This window comes from Carcharodon carcharias, chromosome 17 (assembly GCF_017639515.1).
Source record: "Carcharodon carcharias isolate sCarCar2 chromosome 17, sCarCar2.pri, whole genome shotgun sequence".
Classification (NCBI taxonomy): Eukaryota; Metazoa; Chordata; class Chondrichthyes; order Lamniformes; family Lamnidae; genus Carcharodon; species Carcharodon carcharias.
In genome coordinates, this window is record NC_054483.1 from 37,588,548 (window position 1) to 37,611,474 (window position 22,927).

Consider the following 22,927-nt stretch of genomic DNA (forward strand, 5'->3'; position numbering starts at 1 on the left):
AGAGGAGGTTTACTGGATTGACACCTGGAATGAGAGGAAAAGTTGGTCAGACTGGGCTTGTTTCCACTGGAGTTTAGAAGAGTGAGGGGTGATTTGATTGACGTGTACAAGATCCTGAACGGCCTTGACAAGGTGGACGTCAAAAGGATGTTTCTTTTTGCGGGTGAGTCCAGAACTAGGGGGCACTGTTTTAAAAGTTGGGGTCGCTGTTTTAGGACAGAGATGAGGAGAAATTTTTTCTGAAGGTTGTGCGACTTTGGAACTCTGTGCTTTAGAAGGTGGTGAAGGCGGGGTCATTGAATATTTTTAAGGCAGAGGTAGGTAGATTCTTGTTAGGCAAGGGAATCAAAGGTTATTGGGGTTAGATGGGAATGTGGAAACCGAACCACAAGATCAACCCTGATATTATTGAATGGAGGAGCAGGCTCGAGGGGCTGAATGCTCTGCTCCTGTTCCTATTTCTTATGTTCTTATGCTCTTATGTTGTGTAGTTTTAGCAAGACTTCCCTATTTTTATACCTCTATTCCCTTTGAAAATAAAGGCCAACATTCCATTTGCCTTCCCTATTACCTGTTGAAGTTGAATGCCAGCTTTTTGGGATTCATGCACAAGGACTCCCAAATCCCTCTGTGCTGCAGCCTCCTGTTGTCTTTATCCATTTAAATAATATTCAGCTCCTCTATTCTTCCTGCCAAAGTGCATAACCTCACATTTTCCCACATTATATTCCATCTGCCAAGTTTTTATCCACTCACATAACCTGTCTACATCCCTCTGTAGACTCCTTGTGTCATCCTCATCATTTGCCTTCCCACCTATTTTTGTGTCATCCGCAAACTTGGTGATAGTACATTCACTTCCCTCATCCAAGTCATTAATATATATTGTAAATAATTGAGGCCCTAGCACTGATCCCTGTGGCACTCCACTAGTTACATCCTGAAAATGCCCCCCTTATCCCAACTCTCTGTCTTCTATTAGTTAGCCAATCCTCTACCATGCTAATACACCATGGGCTCTTATCTTATTAAATAGCCTTGTATGCGGTACCTTATCGAATGCCTTTTGGAAATCCAAATATATTACATCTACTGGTTCCCCTTTATCTATCCTGCTTGTTACCTCCTCAAAGAATTCTAATAAATTTGTCAGGCATGATTTCCCCTTCATGAAGCCATGCTGACTCTGCTTGATTATATTATGTATTTCTAAATGCTCTGCTATTACATCCTTTATGATAGACTAACATTTTCCCATGACAGATGTTAAGCTAACTGGCCTATCGCTACCTGTTATATCGTACAAATGTCTCTGACCATTTGCCATAACCATAGAAGTCAATTATAAAAGCAGTGCTTAAACTGAATTAATGAGTCCAGATATTCGAGCAGCTGCTTAGGAGCGCTTTCTGTTTGCTGAACCACACCCGCCGCCATGTGTTAATGTATTGAAATCACCCGCTTATTAAATATTCATTTCTGAAAAGGAAAATGCAGTGGCAGCAGGAACTTTGAAATTGACTAGGGTAATTTGTAAGACTTTGTTTTCTTAAAAGAAGTTATTGAGGATTGTGATGGATTTAACAGCCACTTGATATAGCAGCCAAATCTTGTTAGTATGAATGAACCCGCTATATGCAGCACAGATTATCCTGAGAAGCGATCTGGATTCAGGAACTGAGGGATCAAGGAGTTTTCTGATGACCCCAAATTGGATGCGTGGTAAATTATAACCTATTACAATTGGAAGTAAGATTAGAGAAGGGGAATATATATTAAATGATATAATTTTAAGTGGCATAGCGAAGCAGAAGGACTTCGCTATGTAGCTACATAGGGAAAGGCGGCAGTGCAGGTAGATTGCGCTCAAATAGAATTATTGGTTTTATATGAAGTGATTAAATACAAAAACAAGGAAGTAAGTTTGAACTAGCACAAGAATGAAATTAGGTTGCAGTTGTATTAGCGGTGGTGGTGGCTTAGTGGTATTGTCACTAGACTAGTAATCGAGAGACCCAGTGTAATGCTCTAAGGACCCTAGTTTGAATCCCACCACAGCAGTTGGTGGAATTTCAGTTATAAGTTTAATGATGACCACGAAACCATTGTCAATTGTCGTAAAGAAAAAATCTGGTTCGTTAATGTTCTAAGAAGGACCTTAATGTCCGAGGACATTACCTGGTCTAGCCTAATGTGACTCCAGATCCACAGCAATGTGGTTGACTCAGAAATGGCCTAGTTGTATCACACTGCAAGAAAGCCAAGAAGGATTGAAACCAGATGGACCATCAGGCATCAACATGGGCACCGGAAATGACAATGGCAAACTCAGCCCTGTTGACCCTGCAAAGGCCTCATTACCAACAAAATTGGGAGAGCTGTCTCATAGACTAATCAAGCAACAGCTTGACATAGTAATCCTCATGGAATCAGACCTTACAGATAATGTCCCAGACACCACCACTCCCATCCCTGGTTATGTCCTGTCCCACCGGCAGGACAGCCCCAGCAGAGGTGGCTGCACAATGATATACAATCAGGAAGGAATTGCTGTGGGAGTTCTCAACCCCATGACCTCTGGACCCCATGAAGCCTCATAGCATCAAGTCAAACATGGGCAAGGAAACTTCCTGGTAACCACGTAGCCCCGCCTTAGTTGATAAATCAGTGCTCCTCTATATTGAACATCACTTGGACGAAGTACTTAGGGGGGCAAGGGTGCAAAATATACTCTGGGTGGGGGACTTCAATGTTCATCACCAAGAGTTGCTAGGTAGCACCACTGCTGGCTGAGCCCGAAAGGACATAGCTGCTAGACTGGGTCTCTGGCAGGTGGCGAGGGAACGAACTAGAGGGAAAAAATATATATACTTGGCCTCATCCTCACCAGCTTATCTGCAGCAGATGCATCTGTCCATGACAGTATGGGTAGGAATGACCACTGTACAGTCCTTGTGGAGACAAAGTCCTGCCTTCACATTGAGGATACCCTCCACCGTGTTGTGTGGCACTACCACCATGCTAAATAGGAAAGATTTCGAACAGATATAGCAACTCAAGACTGGGTATCCATGAGGTGCTGTGGGCCATCAGCAACAGCAGAATTGTACTCGAACATAAGCTGTAATTTCATGGCCTGGCATATCCCCCAGTCTACCATTACCACCAAGCCAGGGGATCAACCCTGGTTCAATGAAGAGTGCAGGAGGGCATGTCAGGAGCAGCACCAGGCATACCTAATAATGAGGTGTCAACCTGGTGAAGCTATAACACAGGTCTACTTATGTGCCAAACAGCATAAGCAGCAAGTGATATTCAGGGCTAAGTGATCCCACAAGCAACAGATCAGATCTAAGCTCTGCACACCTGCCATATCCCGTTGTGAATGGTGATGGAAAATTAAACAACTCACTGGAGGAGGAGGCTCCATAAATATCCCCATCCTTAATGATGGAGGAGCACAGAACATCAGTGCAAAAGATAAGGCCAAAGCATTTGCTACAATCTTCAGCCAGAAGTGCCAAGTGGATGATGCATCCTCCAGCGGTCCCCCCATTACAGATGCCAGTCTTCAGCCAATTCAATTCACTCCACATGATATCAAGAAACAGCTGGAGGCACTAGATGATGCAATGCTACTGAAAACTTGTGCTGCAGAACTTGCTGCGCCCCTATTCAAGCTGTTCTTGTACAGTTACAACACCAGTATGCCCCCAGCAATTTGGAAAATTGCCTAGGGATGTCTTGTACACAAAAAGCAGGACAAATCCAACCTGGCCAATTACCACCCCACCAGTCTACCCTTGATCATCAGTAAAGTGATGGCAGGGGTCATCAACAAGCGACACTTGTTAGCAATAACCTACCTCCTGATGCTCAGTTTGGGTTCCGCCAGGGCCACTCAGTTCCAGACCTCATTACAGCTTTGATCCAAACATGGACAAAAGAGCTGAACTCTAGAGATGATATGAGACTAACTGCCCTTGACATCAAGACAGCATTTGACTGTGTGTGGCATCAAGGAGCCCTAGCAAAACTGGAGTCAATGGGAATCAGTGGGAAAACTCTCCGCTGCTTTGTGTCATACCTAGCACAAAGAAAGATGGTTGTGGTTGTTGGAGATCAATCATCTCAATTCCAGGACATCACTGCAGGAGTTCCTCATGGTAGTGTCCTAGGCCCAATCATCTTCACCTGTTTCATCAATGACCTTCCTTCCATCATAAGGTCAGAAGTGGGGATGTTCGCTGATGATTGCACCATGTTCAGCACCATTCACGACTCCTCGGATGCTGAAGCAGTCCATGTCCAAACGCAGCAAGACCTGGACAATATCCAGGCTTGGGCTGACAAGTGGCAAGTAACATTCGCACCATACAAGTGTCAGGCAATAAGAGAGAATCTAGCCATCACGGCTTGATGTTCAATGACATTGCCATCACTGAATCCGCCACTATCAACCTCCTGGGGGTTATCATTTGCCAGAAATTGAACTGGGCTAGCCATATAAATACTGTGGCTAGAGCAGGTCAGAGGCTAGGAATCTTGCAGCAAATAGCTCACCTCCTGACTCCCCAAAGCCTGTCCACCATCAACAAGGCCCAAGTCAGGGATGTGATGGAACATTCTCCACTTGTCTGGATGAGTGCAGCTCCAACAACACTCAAGAAGCTCAACACCATCCAGGACAAAGCAGCCTGCTTGACTGGCACCCCAACCGCAAACATTCACTCCCTCCACCACCGACGCACAGTAGCATTAGTGTGTACTATCTCCAAGATGCACTGCAGAAACTCACCATGGCTCCTTAGACAGCACCTTCCAAACCCTTCAGCACTACCATGTAGAAGGAAAGGGCAGCAGAGACATGGGAAAACCACCACCTGGAAGTTCCCCTCCAAGCCACTCACCATCCTGACTTGGAAATATATCACCGTTGCTTCACTGTCAGTAGGTCAAAATCATCAGACTGTTGTTAGTCAAGGGAAGCAAAGTTTATCGGGGGTAGATAGGAATGTGGAATTCAAAACACAAACAGATCAGCCATGACCTTATTGAATGGCAGAGCAGGCTCAATGGGCTGGATGGCCTACTTCACCTATTTCATATGTTTGTATCCTGGGACTCCCTTCCTAATAGCACTGTGGGTGCTATGGACTGCAGTGGTTCAAGAAGGCAGCTCATCACCTCAAGGGCAATTTGGGATGGGCAATAAATACTGGCCTAGCCAGCAATGCGCACATCCCATGAGCAATGTGTGGCATTGAGCATCCCGTTATGGAAATGTTATAAAGTCATTGGGAAAAATCAGTGTAAATTCTGGGATATTACTAAAAGTGATGGACTACAGTTCTGAACAGCAACTTATATTTATATAATACCTTTAAAGTAATACGATGTCACTTCATAGGAGTGTTATAAATTAAATATGACAGCAAGCCACATGAGATATGTCAGATGACGAACGCTTGGTCAAAGACATAGTTTTTTAGGAGTCTCTTAAAGGAGAAATGCAAGGTAGGGAGGTATAGGTAAGGAAGTTTGGAGAGGAAAGGGAGTTTGGAGATGGGGTAGTAGTTTGCAAGGATTTTTCGCGAGGAGGCTTGATGATGACAGATTTAAAGGAGAAAGGAGCAACTGCTGAAGAGAGAGAACAATTAACATCAGCTAACATGGATACCAGGTGGGGATGTTGAAAGTCAGCAGGTCAGTGGGAATGGGGTCAGGGAGCATAAGTTGGGTTTCCTGGACAGGATGGATTTGGAAAGGGCATGAGAGGAGATAGAGAAATTTGAGAAAAATGTGAGTTCAGGCTAAGGAAAGGAGGAGTATTAGAGGAACTCTGAATGGTGGGCTAGTGGAAGGGAGGGAAGCAGTTGAAGCATCTGATTGGATGGTGTCAATGTTAGTGAGAAAAAAAGTCCATGGGCAGAATTTCACCCATATTGGGAAGCTGACCGCCGCCCGCGATCAGGGCCAGAAGGCAATTTCACGCTGGCAGGGCAATTAAGGCGCATCATTTTACACTCAAGGAGGTCAGGCATGCACCCGCCTGCCGAGCTAAAAATTTTCCCTGTGATCTCCTCACACTTACTGCTGGAGGCGAGGGTGGAGGAGACTGGGGAGATGTTTTAGAACATGATTTGTAGTCGAGAAAAGAAGCTGAGGGTTATCCTTGCATTCCAGGATGATCCTGGAATATGAGCAGTTTTAGCAGACAGGAACAGTACCCAATATTGGTCTATGTGGTCTGTCCAAATCTGGCAGTGGGTGGCTAAACCACTTGTCTGCCATATTCTTTCAAATCTGCATCCCTTGGACTTAAGGGACACCCAGACGTTATAGCATTTTCAGAAGAGCTGTAAAGATTAAGCAGCAACAGAGGAGCTTGTAAGGGCAGAGAGGTTCAAGATCATAAAGAGACTTGTGGTTGAGATGCTGTGGTATGGGAATGATGGAATCAGGAGGCTAACCATGAGTGCTTTGATGTAATAAAACCTGGGGTTGTTGAAGGAACAGCAGCAGTGAAGCCAAGCTGCAGTGTGGCCGAACAGTCTAAGGTGCTTTATTCATGTTCTAGTCCTTGAGGAGAAATGTGTTTGAACCCCACCACTGCCAAAGTTTCAATTGGTTCTTAGAGCAGATGGTGGCACAGTGGTAATATCATTGGAGTAGTAATCCAGAGGCCTGGGCTAATGCACACAGCAGCTGGTGGAATTTAAATTCAATTAGTTATTTTTTAAAATCTGGAATTGAAAGCTAGTCTCGGTAATAGTGACTGTGAAACCATTGTCGATTGGCGTAAAAACCCATTTGGTTCACTAATGTGCTATAGGGAGGGAAATCTGCCGTTCTTACTTGGTCTGACTTACATGTGACTCCAGACCCATAACAATGTGGTTGACTCCTAATTGCCCTCTGAAATGGCCTAGCAAGCTGCTCAGTTCAAAGGCAATTAGGGGTAGGTAACAAATGTTGGACTTGCCAGTGACACCCACATCCCATGAAAGAATGAAAAAAAATCCTGAAGGATTATGAGAGGAAATAGTAATCTTATGAACGTGTACACAATTAAGATAATCACAGAGGATTAAAGGGGTAGTTAGAAATAATTCTTTTATGCAGAAAGTGATTAGAATGTGGAATTCTGTGCCATGCACTCCTTCTATTGGAACACTGTCCATGAATTTTCTTAGAAGGGACCGAGATACTTGCTTCAGGGAAGACGAATATTTAAGAATACAGGGAGTGAGCTGGAGAGTGGGATTAGATTAAGCAACTCTTTGGGAAAAGTACTAGGTCAAATGGCCAGTTTCTCTGCTGTTACCTTGTATGATCCTGTGATTGCATATTCCTCTCTGGGCCTGTCACAGGAGACCTGTCATAAAGGATGCTGTCATCTGTTGCAGACTGACCTTCAGGCACCTACAATCTGGGGCTTTACTGGGAACTATCGCATTCAGCTTTTACACTCATGAATGGCTTTTCGCTCAGCATAGCCCATAAGCCATTGGGCCCAACAAGCCTGTTTCTTTTTGGCTGATCTCTACTCTGACTGACCAAGGATTCACTAGATAGATTAAGATAAAGAAGGGCCTGAGCTTAATTTTTAAGCTATTTAAACAGAACCTAATTTTGGTAATGAATTCATCCTAATTAATCAACTGTCTCAGCTAATACAATCATAGCTGTCTTCTATTTATACATCTCTCTGACTCACTGTTCACCCTCCATCTATTATCTTAGTGGTCAACTGATATGAAAAAAATTGTGATCTTAATTAGCTTAATTTATTTAGAGCTCAAATGATGAGGTAAAATTCCTTCACTTTATAAATCATTACTATGATGGTACTTAGAATATTCTGTACAGTCTTGGACCCCACAGTACAAGAAGGAGCTAAAGGCTACAAAAGAGAGTGGTCAGGTGATTGAGAGGTTAGAGAGATTGAATTATAAGGAGCATTGATATAAATTGGGCATGTTCTCACAGGAGCAGACAAGATTGAGAGGTGATAAAATTGCTGTTTTTAGGGTTCTAAAGGGACTGGATAATGTCAACCATGACAAACCATTTCACCTTTTCCAGATTAGTTGAACCAGAGGTTGCAGCCTGCACAGGAAGGGAGGTAAATTCACGAATAAGCTGTAAGAACATTATTTCAGTGAGTGAAAGATCAGGCTCTGGAAAGGCTCCCTGGGGAGACAGTAGAAGATGATAATGCTGAGTTATTCAAATTAAATTAGATAGGTTCCTTTCGGGATATGGTATGTGAGTAATTTGAAAAATGACAAGGTGAGTCTAACATGTTTGGGAGGAACAGGTAACTTTGGACCTATGGTTCCCAAAGCTCTCCAAAGTTCATCTCTTGCTCTGTAGAATAATCAGTAGAGATTGATTTCAATGATTAGTCAACTATTCCACTAATGTCTTATCATGTGACTACCAGGAAGGCAAACCCTCTTAGGTGGATGTAAAAGATCCAATGGTGCTATTTTGAAGAAGAGCAGGGAAGTTCTCCCTAGTATCCTGGCCAATATTTATCCCTCAATCACAACTGATAACCTAGTTTTTGCTGTCTGTGGGAACTTGCTGTGTGCAAATTCATTTCTGCGTTTCCTGCGTTGGGAAATTCTGATGCAAACCATGAAGCACACTAGGGGCCTTAAAGGCACATTATCATTACGGAAAATCAGGATACCTCTTCCAGTTTTTTTAATCTTGGGGAAAGATGAATTGCATGTAATTTTGTTATAATTGGACCTTAAAAAAGGTGGAGAAGGATGATTTTTTAATATAGTTCATGTCAGTGCTGTTTATCATTAAAGCAAGAAAATGTTTTTTCAGGAATGTGGTGTCTTTTTAGTTTATAGATATGTAGTAAATAATTGTTTACATTTTAAATGAGCAGGTGTGCACTGTATGCTGAAAGACCACCCCTGTCCCCTCAGCCCCAATGATGTTCTCATTTAGCTTATGGTCTCAGATTCACTCTGCTCGTTACTTCTAATTATGCAGCTGGGTTTGAGAAAGTGATTTTAATAAACCTATTTTACTGTTTTAAGTCAAATTCTAACAGCTTAGACATAACTAGATGTAAATGGGAAATACTTAAAGTGCTGACCCACTACACTGTTACTCCTGTGAAAGAGATTTGAAGGAAAATGTTCGAGTTCAGCAGTGTTTGCTTTCCTTTATTCATAGACAACCGATGCGATTAAAAATACTGCTGTCATAGCTTCTTGAAGTGGCTGTCAAATTAATAACAGGAACCCTCATCGTTTGCACAGTTACATATATGGGCAATGTTGGCAGGTTCAGCTGAATGCTGATTTGTGTGCTAAACAAGGTTTCCTGCAGTGTTTTGTCCTACTTTTGAGCAAGGTCACCTTTTTGGAAAAAAGCCTCTATGTCTCTTAAAGGCTGTGATCACTGAGGAAAGCAGCAGGTTAGCGAGAACATCCTTCAGTTTGACTTGTTTCAAAATCACGAAGAATTTAAGAGTTATAAGTGGTCAATTAACACCCCTGTACTTGCTGATCTATCTACATTGGTTGCTGATCTAACAAAGTCGTGATTTTAAAATTCTCATTCTTGTTTTCTAATTCCACCCACCCCCCCACCCCCCCCACCCCCCCCCACCAGCTCCTGATGACCTCACCCCCATCCTATCACTGTAATCTCCTCTGGCCTCACAAATCTCCAAGGTATCTGTGCTATTCTGATTCTGGCCTCTTGAGGATCCCAGGTTAATTGCTCTGCTATTTGTGACTGTGCCTTCAGCTGCCTAGGCCCTAAGTTCTGGAATATTCTCCCTACACCTTTCTGCCTATCTACATCTCTCTTCACCTTTAAAACACTACTTTCCTACATCTTGGTCAAGCTTTTGGGCATCTGATCTAATATCCCCTTTTCTGGTTCTGTGTCATACTTCATTTTACAATGGTCCTGTGAAGTGCCTTGTGATGGTTTATTGCATTAAAGGCATTACATAACTAAAAGCTATTGTTGTAGTAAATAAGGAGCAAGTGTTTTCAGTGTTAGGAGGACACTAGCATGGACTGATTGGGCTGAATGGCCTGTTTCTGCGCTGTAAATCCAATGTATTCCTATGTAGACCGGTAAAAGAATTAGAGCTAACAAGAAAAACCATACTGACTGTACTTCTTTATTTATCCTCTCCTTTTTTTCCAACAAAATCCTATTAGAATTCAAAGGTGAGATGAGAATTTTTTATGCAGCAAGCTGTTAAGAACTGGACCTGATAGGATGGTTGCATGGATTCAGTAGTAACTTTTAAAAAGGAATTGGATAAATACTTGAAAAGAAACATTTGCAGGGCTTTGGGGAAAGAGCAGGCAAATGGAATTAATATATACCAAGAAAAGCAGGGTCCTAACACTGCCACCTAGGCAATCCTACTATAAACCCCCCTACAGTCTGACAAACAACCATTCAACACTATTTTTTGATTCCTGTCATTCAGCCAATTTTATATTCATGCTGGTACTGTCCCTATTTTTTCCATGGGCTTTAACTTTGCTGACAAGCCTATTATATGGCACTTAATGAAATGGCTTTTGGAAGTCCATGTACACTTCATCATCCACATTGCCCTCATCAACCCTCTCTGTACCTCATCAAAAAACTCAACCAAGCTCATTGAGCACTATTTGCCTTCACAAATCTATCCTGGCTTTCCTTAATTAATCCACATTTACCCAAGTAACTGTTAATTTTGTCTCAAATTATCATTTCTAAAGGCTTAGAAATTTACAATCCTTAAAAGAATTACTGAAATGGAATGTGAAATGTGGCTATTTTATGAGCACCCAGGATGCAGTAAGTTTAGAGAAAACAGGATGAGGCTTTTGTTGGGTATGATATTCATCAGTATTTCATAGGAAAATGAGTAGGCCATTCAGCCTGTCAAATATGTCCTGTCACTCAAAGAGAACATGGCTGATCTGTGACCACATATCATATATCCACGTATCGACCTTTGGTCCATATTCCTTACTATCTTTGGATAACAAAAATCTCAACAATCTCAAATTTAAAATTAACAATTGATCTAACTTTAATTACTATTTGGAGAAGAGTTCCAAACTTCTGCCAGCCTTTGTATTTCCTTCTGATGCATTCAGCTTACTAAATTTGATATATTCAGAAAATATAATCCTGGATACAGTTTTGGTTCTGCTGGCACAGGTATTGTGTCCTTCCTTTTACCGGAATTGCAAATCTGAATATGTTCCTTCTGGATTTACTCTTAACTGATTCATCTTAAAAAGTTCAGCAGATAGCCATCCAACTAAAGAGCTCTTCTTTTTGATATTTACTACAGAGAAAGGAGACTTTGTTGCTCTGGATTTGGGAGGCTCCAGTTTTCGCATTCTACGTGTAAAAGTGTCTCATGAACGACAGCAGAAGGTGGAGATGGAATCCCAGATCTACCCTACGCCGGAGGATATCATGCACGGCAGTGGTGCACGGGTATGGGTTATTTCATTCACATTTATAAATTTAAATTGTTTGAAAAGTTGCTTTAAGTAAGGGAGAACTACATCACAAATAAACTATCTTCAATCATAGAATTTCACAGCCAAATGGAAGTAATTTGCCCATCTTTGAAAAAACTATCTACCTTGTTCCCTTCCTTTGTCTAATTAAATGCATAGCCATTCACTCCCACACAATTGAGATTAGGGTAAAAAACAAATTTCATGCGTGCCATTGATGTGGCTACATGTAAAATGTGTTAATGACAAAATAGCTAAGGGAAGACTTGAAATTTTATTTGATTCTATTGAGATTTTAAAAATTGTGATGGAATAAATAGGGAGTCACTTGAAGGGGGCAGGAGGGTTATCAGATTAAGATTCTGTTAAAAGATAGAGATTAAGAGAAATTCTTTATGTATTGGGTTGTTCAAGCTTTGAATGCTTTGCCACAGGGAGTAGTTGAGGCAGAAACCATTGCATCTTTTTAAGGGAAAGGTGGATAAATGTTTGAAGTAAAGAAAGATAAAGGATATCAGAAGAGATTGGGATCAGTTGTGAATTGCTCTGCCATTGTGAAACCAGTTTGTGATCGTACACTCTGCCTGTCAATGGCGGGCCCTGTTTCCCACCGCCAGACATTGGGAACGTCACTGTGTAATATATCTGAATATCATTATAAGCCCTGCTTGCTGGAATCATCCCACCACGCTGGATCATCCAGGCCCCACACCAACATGTTTCACAACAGCATTTAAAAGGCATGCACCTGGTGAGCTGAACCTCGAGGGGAACTCAGAGGTGAGTGCACAGTACTGTTGCGAAGCGCTTACATATTTCATTGCCCGGATCTGACTTCTGTACACTGCTGCAGAGTATCTGGTTAAAGTTAACGGGCCCCTTCGCTTTGGGAGGGGAGTGCGTCAGGGCTGCCTCCTGTCTGGGCAATTGTATTCTATCTGCGTGGAGCCTGTCCTGTGCCTCTTGCGGAGGAAGTTGTCGGGATTGGTTCTGGTCCTCTCGGCTTATGCCAATGATGAGCTTCTCATCTTCACCGACCCAGCTGACCTGCGGAGGATGTGCGAGTGCCAAGAGGCTTTGCTGCGTCCTCTGTTGGGATCAACTGGGACAAGTGTTCTGGGCTCCTGGTCGGTCCGTGGCAGAAGGATCTCCTACCCAAGGAGCTCAGGCCTTTCACCTGGAGCAGGACCAGCCTCCTATACCTGGGGGTCCATCTCTGCCCTGCTGAGGAATCCTGGCCAGTGAACGGGCAGGAGCTGGAGATGAAAGTCACCGCTCGCCTGCGGTGCAGGACAGGACTGCTCTGAGTGCGGTCTTACCGGGGTCGAGTCCTGGTCATAAACCAGCTGATCGCCGCCATGTTGTGGTATCGGCTGGTCACTTTGACCCCTCCCCCGGACTTTGTCACAAAAATCCAGAAAATGTTAGTCGACTTCTCCTGGGACAAAAGATTGCACAGGGTCGCTGCTGAAGTTCTGAGTCTCCCGCTTAGGGAGGGCGGTCAGGCGCTAGTGTGCCTACGCACACAGGTGGCGACTTTCCGCCTTCAGACCCTGCAGCAATACCTTTACGATGAGCCTCCTCCGAGATGGTGTGCACTGACGACGTATTTCTTCCGTCAGGTGCACAGCCTGAATTATGACGTGCAGCTCCTGTTTGTAGACCTGAGGGGCTTCGGTGGCTCCTTGCAGGCGTTGCCCGTGTTTTACCAGGACCTGTTCAAAGTCTAGAACATGGTCGCCTCGCGATGCAGCTCTCCCCCGTCAGGGGTAACGGCTATCGTCAGAGAGCCTCTGCTCAGGAATCCGCCCCTCCGTCCTTTTCAGTGGCTGGCAGAGAGGAGGCTGTGGCTGCTGGGTGACCAGGATCGGGGACGTGCTGGGTGGCGGAGGATTGAGCTGGATACTCCCACTGGAGTTGGCGCATCGCACGTCGGTGGACGTCCGGCTCGCGGCCAATGTCATCCATGACCTTAGGCCGGTCATGCTCGGCCCCAATGTCATACGTGGTCTTGAGGATGCTCAGGTGTGCAGTGGTCTTCCGTCCCTGTTCGGACGGAATTCCAATTTGACCGCAAGCCCCAAACTCTCCCTTGGGAGCCGGAGCTCCGCAACCTGAGTCGTCTTGCGGAAATGCTCATTAGCAAGGTGCGGAGGGGTTTCCTGTATGGGCTGCAGCTGCATGCGGGAGTCCTCCCCCCCTCCATCAAGGACCTGGAGTGGAGGGTGTTGCATGTAGCAATCCCATAAAATTGTAGAATGTGTCAGTTCACGGGCTCCCAAGATACCTGTCCCTTTTGTGGTCTTGTGGAATCCGTGGACCATGCATATAAAGATGTTATAGGCTGCACTCCCTATTTAGTTATTTGAGAAACCGTTCACTATTGTTTGCAATTCAGTTCCACGTTCCTGATCTATGGGCACCCAGTGTGGAGGGGGGCCAGGAGGGAGGAGGAACCCCCTCGTGAACCTGCTCCAGGGCCTGGCCAAGCTGACCATTAACAGGTCCAGGCAGCAGGCGATCAAGGGGGTTAACCTGCCCAACTGTCTGCCCCTCATCTGTGGCTATGTTAGTGGCCGGGTGTCCATGGAGAGGGAACACACAGTGTCCGCTGGCACAGTCGAGGCCTTCCGTGCTTGGGCACTGCTCGGGCACTGCGGGGACTGGGGTGCTTTATTGACCTCTTTAATCATATTTTGATTTGACGTTGTAAGTTTCCTTTGTGAATTGTTTTTCTTTTGCAGTTTCCCTTTAAGGGGCTGCCTTTTACTTTGTTCCTGATTTTGTTAATTTAATGTATTTGTTTGTAGCAAAAAGAGTTACATCTTCTTAACCTTCCTAACCCTGCCACTGTCTTGGTGCTCCTCGGAAATCCACAGTGGAGGTGGAGGCAGCCTGCTGACTGCTACACCCTGTCTGTGATGACATTGGCGGGCATCCTCTGGAGGGCAAAGACCTGGGGGGACCCGGCCTGCTTTCAGGGCCCTGCTGTGTGGCAGTGACACCCTCCTCGGCCTGTGGAGCTGGATTTGCTGGGGTCACATGAAGAGGGGATTTGGATGGGCAGACTTGCCCAGAGTCACCTGGGTGGATGGCCCTGGAGGGTGCACCTGCTGATCCTCCTCTCTATGGGTGCCGAAGAGCTCCTGGCTGACTCCGTGAGGAGAAGGAGAAGCCGGAGTGAGATCGAGCTGCCCCACACCCCTCTCGGGTTGACACTGTTGGAATCCAACTATGGTGTCAGTGATGGAACTCAGCCCGTGCAGCAGTGCAGGACCTATATCCTGGACCAAGGTCTCCATAGCGCCTGCTATCCTACCAGTTTTGCCCCCAGTGCATTGGCATGCCATTGCTATCACCTCAGATTGAAGGTAGATGGACTCCTTTGCAATCTGAGGAGTGCAGCGGACATCCTTTCCTGATGTTCCTGAGCTTGCCTTTGTAGCTCCAGCAGCTGTGCCATGACCGAGTCCAGAGGCTTGTTATCTGACTCAGACTCAGCAGATTGTGATCCCGAGGTTACTCTAAAGTTAGGTCCCGCCGAGGTGTGTGTTGCTGTGCTGGTGGGGGGTGTGGGGTGAGTGCTGTGACACATCGTCAATGAGGGTATCATCAGGTTCTTCTCGAGGTGTCTTTGGGGCTTGAGACAAGGACCTAGCTTGTGGACCCCCTTGACTGTTTCCCAGATGTGCCTGCCAGAGCAAGGAGAGATAATTAGTGCATGGCAGAGGACTGCGGAACAGAGGAACTCACTCACAGCATGGTTGTCTGATGGATGTTGCACTGCTGGATTCTCACTATTGAGCATTGCTAACGTCACCGTCAGCCCAGGAACGGTCCAGATCCTCACCGGCCAGCTAGATGACTCTATTTTCAAAGTCTGCGAGTTCCTGCACCAGTCTGAGGCCTCTCCCTGTTGTTGTGTGCCAACTTGTCCTGCATGAATAGAGGTGGAGAGAGTGTAAGCAGGATGTCTGCCGGGCCGAATGATGAGTATGCCTGTCCTGTGTGGGTGGTGAGTGGTCCCACAGACGGGATGAGGACAATGAAAGTGTGTGTGAAAGAGTGAATGGTGATGTCCCTTGAACGGAATGGAGGAGACCATTCATCCTCTTTCAGTACTGGGTGGCTGAACTCTTTTGCAGGGTGTTGGCACTGACCACTGCTGCCACTGCCTCCCAAGCCGGATTTGTGACCTTGCTTGCTGGCCTTTGCCCAGAGTGGGGGTAGAGGACATGGTGGTGGGCCTCCACTGCATCCAGTAGGCACTTGAGGGAGGCGTCACTAAATCTGGGAGCAGCATGTTATCTCCCTTTGACAGGCATCAGTTCATAGCAGCTCCCCATCTCTTGAAGAGTGCTAGCTCTGTGCAGGGGCAGCTTTTAAATATGGCACCCATTTACTGAAGGCCTGAGGTGACGGTGGGGTGGGCGAATCAGAGGGTGCCCCGCCAGCTACCCAGCGTGTTTCCCGGGGATGCTGAATGAGGCAGGAATGAGATGATACGGCATGAAAACCTGGTGGGTAAAACATTCTTTTCCCCAGGTGTGTGTGAGAGAGTGTCCCTTGAACAGGAAGTGAATGAGATCCCTGTGAATGTGTGATGAGTGTGTGATTGTGTGAGCTGAGAGTGATGAGAAGAGTGACACTTAGCCTGGTGGAACAGAGGAGACCATTCATCGTCTTCCGGCACTCTGTGGCTGTCCTCTCTTGTAGGGTGTTGGCACTGACCACCGCCACCATCACCTCTCAAGAGATTGGTGATCTTGCTTGCTGGCTTTTGCCCAGAGCGGGGATAATGCAAATCTGGGATGATTCCGCCCATGCCTCCCTACTGTAAATACCTATAGTAACAGTAACTTAATTGGCTGCAATAAAGCTGACAGGGAGAAGCCTGTAAACAAAACCCTTGTGCGAATGATATCAAATTCACCCAAAAGCTTTCTGGTGAGGTCTTTTGATTGGATGTCCCTGTCAGCTGAGTGACTGTTGACATGGGTAAAACAGCTGTCACCAGCAGCACTCGGCTCTGGGCCATGGGTCATACCTCAGGCAGGCAGGCAGATCTTTCAGTCTGCCCCTGGAGTGAGCAGAATCATGGAAGATCCCAGTCTGACTGATTACATCCGTGTCCTACAATTAGAAGCAGGTCTGTAAGAAAGATGCATTGTAAATGGTTCAGCTTACTGTTTCTAAAAATGCAAAATGTGTAACTCTCTGTATTTTTAAAGGCAGACATAAAGGAAGTACATGCTAATGAGTGATTCTCTGTTTACATAACAACATTGTTTCCCAAACCCTCACTGATTGCACCATGGATTCCAGCAGTCCAGAATTTGTTATCCAAATAGTCATTCTTTGTCTGTGACTCAGACAATATGTATATGCAGGTCAGTTGACCATAAAGGACATCACAACATACACCTGCATGTGAGGAGTATCAAGATCTAGAACTCTTACTATTTTCTGCTTCTTAACTCTGGCGTACAGAGTCCAGCTGTGCTGCTTTAACTGCTCTACACAAGAGCATGGCTAAGTTAGTATAGGCTCGGGAGTGAACTTGAACCTCCTGAATTTTAATAAAAGTGAAGACATTAGCAATGGCAACAACCAGGTAGATCAGTTGTTTCATCCTGCACAACAGCTGGAACCTCCCTTCACCCTTGCTCAACAGCTGGAACCTCTGCCCCCCACACTGTTCAACAGCTGGAACTCCCTGCCACCTCCCTGTTCAACAACTGGAACTCCCTCCCCCCACTCTGTTAAACATCTGGAAACCCTGCCCCTCATCCTATTTAACAGTTGGAACTCCCTTCACCCCCACCCTGTTCAGCTGGAACTCCCTGCCCCTCACCCTGTTCAACATCTGGAACTCCCTGCCCACCCGCCCTGTTCAACATCTGGAAACCCCTGCCCCTCACCCTGTTTAATAACTGGAACTCCCTGCCCCCCACCCTGTTCAGCTGGAACTCCCTGCACCCTGCCTTGTTCAACATCTGGAACTCTCTGCCCACCCATCCTGTTCAACACCTGGAACCCCTGTCGCCCTCCGTTCAACATCTGGAATTCCCTGCCACTCACCTTGTCCAACATCTGGAACCTATGCCACTCACCCTATTCAACATCAGTAACTCCCTGCACCTCACCCTGTTAAACATCTGGAAACCCTGCCCCTCATCCTGATTAACAGTTGGAACTCCCTCCCCCCCCCCCCCCCGCCCTGTTCAGCTGGAACTCCCTGCACCTCACCCTGTTCAACATCTGGAACTCCCTGCCCACCCACCCTGTTCAACATCTGGAAACCCCTGCCCCTCACCCTGTTTAACAATTGGAACTCCCTGCACCCTGCCCTGTTCAATAACTGGAACTCCCTTCTCCAGTTCGGTCGAAGGGTCATGAGGACTCGAAACGTCAACTCTTTTCTTCTCCGCCGATGCTGCCAGACCTGCTGAGTTTTTCCAGGTAATTCTGTTTTGTTTTGGATTTCCAGCATCCACAGTTTTTTTGTTTTTTTTCTCCCTTCTCCTGCCCTGTTCAACACTTGGAACCCCCAGCCCCCCGGCCTGTTCAACACCTGGAACTCCCTGCTCCCGGCCGGTTCAACATCTGGAACCCCTGCCCCCGCTCTGATCAACATCTGGAACTCTCCGCTACCACCCTGTTCAACATCTGGAAACCCTTCCCCCGCCCTCTTTAACAGCTGGACCTCCCTTCCCCCTGCCATGTTCAACATTTGGAACCCCCTGCCCCTCACCCTGTTTAACAACTGGAACTCCCTGCCCCCCACCCTGTTAACTGGAACTCCCTGCACCCTGCCCTGTTCAACAGCTGGAACTCCCTTCTCCTGCCCTGTTCAACACCTGGAACCCCCTGCCCCCGGCTTGTTCAACAACTGGAACTCCCTGCTCCCGCCCTGTTCAACATCTGGAACCCCTGCCCCCACTCTAATCAACGTCTGGAACATCCCGCAACCACCCTGTTCAACACCTGGAACCCCTGCCCCCGTCCTGTTCAACAACCGGATCTCCCTGCTCCCACCCTGTTCAACATCTGGAACCCCTGCCCACTGCCCTGTTCAACATCTGGAACTCCCTGCCTTCACCCTTTTTAACAACTGTTACTCCCACCAAGCCCTGTTCAACATCTGGAACCACCCCCAACCGGTTCAACATCTGGAACCACTGTCGCCCTGCTGTTCAACATCTGAAACTCCCTGCACCTCACCCTGTTTCACATCTGGAACCCCCCCACCCACCCTGTTCAACATCTGGAACCACTGCCACCCGCTCTGTTCAACATCTGGAACCACTACCCCCACCCTGTTCAACAACTGGAACTCCATACTCCCGCCCTGTTCAACATCTGGAACCCCTGCCCACTGACCTGTTCAACATTTGAAACTCCCTGCCCTTCCTGTTTAACAACTGTTACTCCCCCCATCCCCTGTTCAACATCTGGAACCACTGCCCCTGCCTTGTTCAACATCTGGGATCTCTGCCCCTCACCCTTTTTTACAGCTGGAACTCCCTGCCCTGATCCAGTTTAACAGCTGGAACTCCCTTCCCCCCCACCCTGATCAACATCTGGAGCCCCCTACCCCTCATCTTGTTCAACACCCGGAACCCCTGCCCCACTCCCTCTTCAACAACTTGAACTCTGTGCCCCTGCCTTTTTCAACATCTGAAACTCCCTGCCGCTCACCCTGTTCAACATCTGGAACTCCCTGCCGCTCACCTTGTTCAACACCTGGAACCCCTGCCCACCGTCCTCTTCAACATAAAGAACTCCCTGCCCCTCACTCTGTGCAACACCTGGAACTCCCTGTCCCTCACTCTGTTCAACATCTGGAACCCCTGCCCACTGCCCTGTTCAACATCTGGAACACCCTGCCCCCCACCCCGTTTAACAACTGTTACCCCCCATGCCCGGTTCAACATCTGGAACCACTTCCCCCTCCCTGTTCAACATCTGGAACCACTGTCCCATGCTGTGTTCAACATCTGGAACTCCCTGCCCACCCGCCCTGTTCAACATCTGGAAACCCCTGCCTCATCCTGTTTAACTACTGGAACTCCCCACCCCCCACCCTGTTCAACAGCTGGAACTCCCTGCACCCTGCCCTGTTCAACAACTGGAACTCGCTGCTCCCGCCCTGTTCTACACCTGGAACCTGCTGCCCCCGCCCTGTTCAACAACTGGAACTCCCTGCTCCCGCCCTGTTCAACATCTGGAACCCCTGCCCCCTGCTCTGTTCCACACCTGGAACCCCCTGCCCCCACCCTGTTCAACAACTGGAACTCCCTGCTCCCGCCCTGTTCAACATCTGGAACCCCTGCCCTCTGCTCTGTTCCACATCTGGAACTCCCCACTACCTGCCCTGTTCAACATCTGGAAGCCTCTGCCCTGTTTAACAGCTGGAACTCACTTTCCCCCTGCCCTGTTCAACATCTGGAACCCTCTGCTCCCACCTGTTCAACAACTGGAATTCCCTGCACCTCACCATGTTTGACATCTGGAACTCCCAGCTACCTTCCCTGTTTAACATCTGGAACCACTGCACCCCCCTCTGTTCAACATCTGGAACTCCCTGCCCCTCACCCTGTTTAACAGCTGGAACTCCCTGCTCCCCGCCCTGTTTAACAGCTAGAACCTTTCCCCCTGCCCTGATCAATATCTGGAACCCCCTGCCCCTCACCTTGTTCAACAACTGGAACTCCCTGCCCCACGCCCTGATCAACATCTGGAACCCTGCCCTCCCTGTTCAACATCTGGAATCCCTGCTTCCCACCCTGTTCAACATCTGGAACTCCCTGCCTATCACCCTGTTCAACATCTGGAACTCCCTGTCCCTCACCCTGTTCAACATCTGGAACCCCTGCCCCTCACCCTGCTCAACATCTGGAACTCCCTTCCCCTCACCCTGCTCAACATCTGGAACTCCCTTCCCCTCACCCTGTTCAACATCTGGAACTCCCTGCCCCTCACCTTGTTCAACTTCTGGATCCTCTGCCCCTCACCCTGTTCAACACCTGGAACTCCCTGCCCCTCCACCCTGTTCAACATCTGGAACTCCCTGCCCCCTCCCTGTTCAACATCTGGAACTCCCTGCCCCTCACCCTGTTCAACATCTGGAACTCACTGACCCTAACCCTGTTTAACATCTGGAACTCCCTGCCCCTCACCCTGTTTAGCATCTGGAACTCCCTGCCCCTCACCCTGTTTAGCATCTGGAACTCCCTGCCTCCCCCGCCCTGATCAACACCTGGAACCCCTGCTCCCACGCCCTGTTAAACATCTGGAACTCCCTGCCCCTCACCCTGTTCAAAATCTGGAACTCCCTGCCCCTCACCCTGTTCAACTTCTGGATCCTCTGCCCCTCGCCCTATTCAACACCTGGAACTCCCTGCCCCTCACCCTGTTCAACATCTGTAACTCCCTGTCCCTCACCCTGTTTAACATCTAGAGCCCCATGGCCTTCTCTTTTTGAACAGCTGGGACATCCAATCCCTTGCTTACAACTGCTCAACCTGCACAACAGCTGGAACTCCCCCCCAGCCACCCCCCCAACTCCCCCCTTGGCCAATTCCTGTTTGTACTGTGGAGAACACTTCTCCACAGAACTTTCCCAGTAATTCACAAAATTAATAGGAAAAGGTCCTTATGAAAAATTTAAAATAACTTTATTGCCCTGATTTTGCGGTCGGTGGCTGTTGATCACGCTGACTGTTGCCCAGGGTTTTTACAAGCTTTGAGCACCTAATCCAGTGCAGTACTCTCTACAGGGGATCTGTGGCATGTGTGATCGGAGCAAGCAACAACGTGTCCCTTCAGCCAATCAGATTGACAAATTCTGACTGAGTCACACAGGATGTTATTTTAACACCCGGCCCAAAACAAAAATGGGTTGGTCTCTGGTGAGGTGGAGGAGTTTTTAAAATCTCACCTCTAGGCTTACTGGAGGCAAGATGGGGTCAGGCAATCAACCCACTTCCAGTAGATATGTTGGCTATTTAAATATAATGGGGCTGTCTTTCAGGTTTGACCTTGGTCAGACTGGTAAAGGGAGGTGAGGACATCTTCAAGCAAGTGTCTTTACAGCATTGCTTATGGGCCAAGAGGAGCATGAGTGCTTCTGAACATTCACCCCACCCTCCCCCCACCAACCCCCGCAACTCCGCTCTCGGTCCCCAAGCTTACCACTTTCCCTGTCCTTGGACATCCCCAATCCAAAGACCACTCTCTCTCTTCCCCATTCCCCAAAATCTGATTCCAGCCCTCATTCCCACTAGTGCAGGAGCAGGCTCACTATTTGCTCATGGCCCCTCCTCCAGGGCATTCCCCACCTTGAAGGAGAACCGAGCCTGTCACCGGCTGGCTTCCAGACAGAGATTCTATTTGCAGGCCTGATCAAAATTCCCCTTCTGTACTTACAATACCCACTGCAGTTAATATGGGGCTGTTAGAACACAGATAGCCAGGTAGTGAAGGATAGAGCTTTGTACACACTTACAAGCTTCTTTTTAGAAAGACAGACATATGTACACCTCCGACCAACAACCCTCTTTCATTCTGGTCCTATATATCCAGGCGAATCCCCACTTAATACCCATCACCCAAATACAATTAAGCACCCGGGCTCCTTTGACAGCACCTTTCAAACCACCTCTACCAACTAGAAGGACAAAGGCAACAGACGCATGGCAACACCACCACTTATAAGCTTTCCTCTAAACCAAACACCATCCTGATTTGGAATTATATCGCCATTCCTTCACTGTCACTGGATCAAAATCCAAGAACCCCCTTCCTAACAGCACTGTGGGTGTACTACATGGACTGCACCAGTTCAAGAAGATAGTTCTCCAAGGCAATTAGGGATGGGCAACAAACACTGGCCTAGACAACAATGCACACATCCTGTGAAAGAATTTTAAAAATGATACACAATTAACTAGGGATACAGAGCCTAAACCAGGAATTATAAATTGGATTTAATCATGCATAGTAAACAAAATAAAGATTGAGAAAGAAAGGTGAGGTTGAGAGAGTTAAAAGAAACAGACAGAAAAAGTTAAATATAACCATTTTCTTTTAACGTCCCCAATACTAATTACATTATCAAGGAATGAGACCCCATGCTTAAATCTTACAAGTATTTTACACTATGACTTATCATGTTATAAAAATTTACTTACACCAGAATGCACTAGTTCTAACTTCTGTGGAGTGTTTTTGAGAGGAGTTAGTCTGTAAGTATCACAACTTCACACCCCATATATTGATTTCAATTGTGAATCTATTAGAAAGCTACTGTTATATAGCACTGCCTATGGAGGAGTAGAGTAACTTGGACTACAAATATAGGACCTACAGAAGATTATGTCAGATTTTTCAGAACATCATTA

The 22,927-nt window shown here is 46.8% G+C and overlaps 1 protein-coding gene across 1 annotated transcript in view; it reads left to right on the forward strand.

The window, feature by feature from the left end:
* Window positions 1-22,927, forward strand: part of hk1 (hexokinase 1) — a 276,629-nt gene that overhangs the window by 38,033 nt on the left and 215,669 nt on the right. The window contains exon 3 of the mRNA XM_041209696.1: window positions 11,348-11,496. Within this exon, the coding sequence (XP_041065630.1) occupies window positions 11,348-11,496 (149 nt within the window). The remainder of the gene's footprint in view (window positions 1-11,347; window positions 11,497-22,927) is intronic.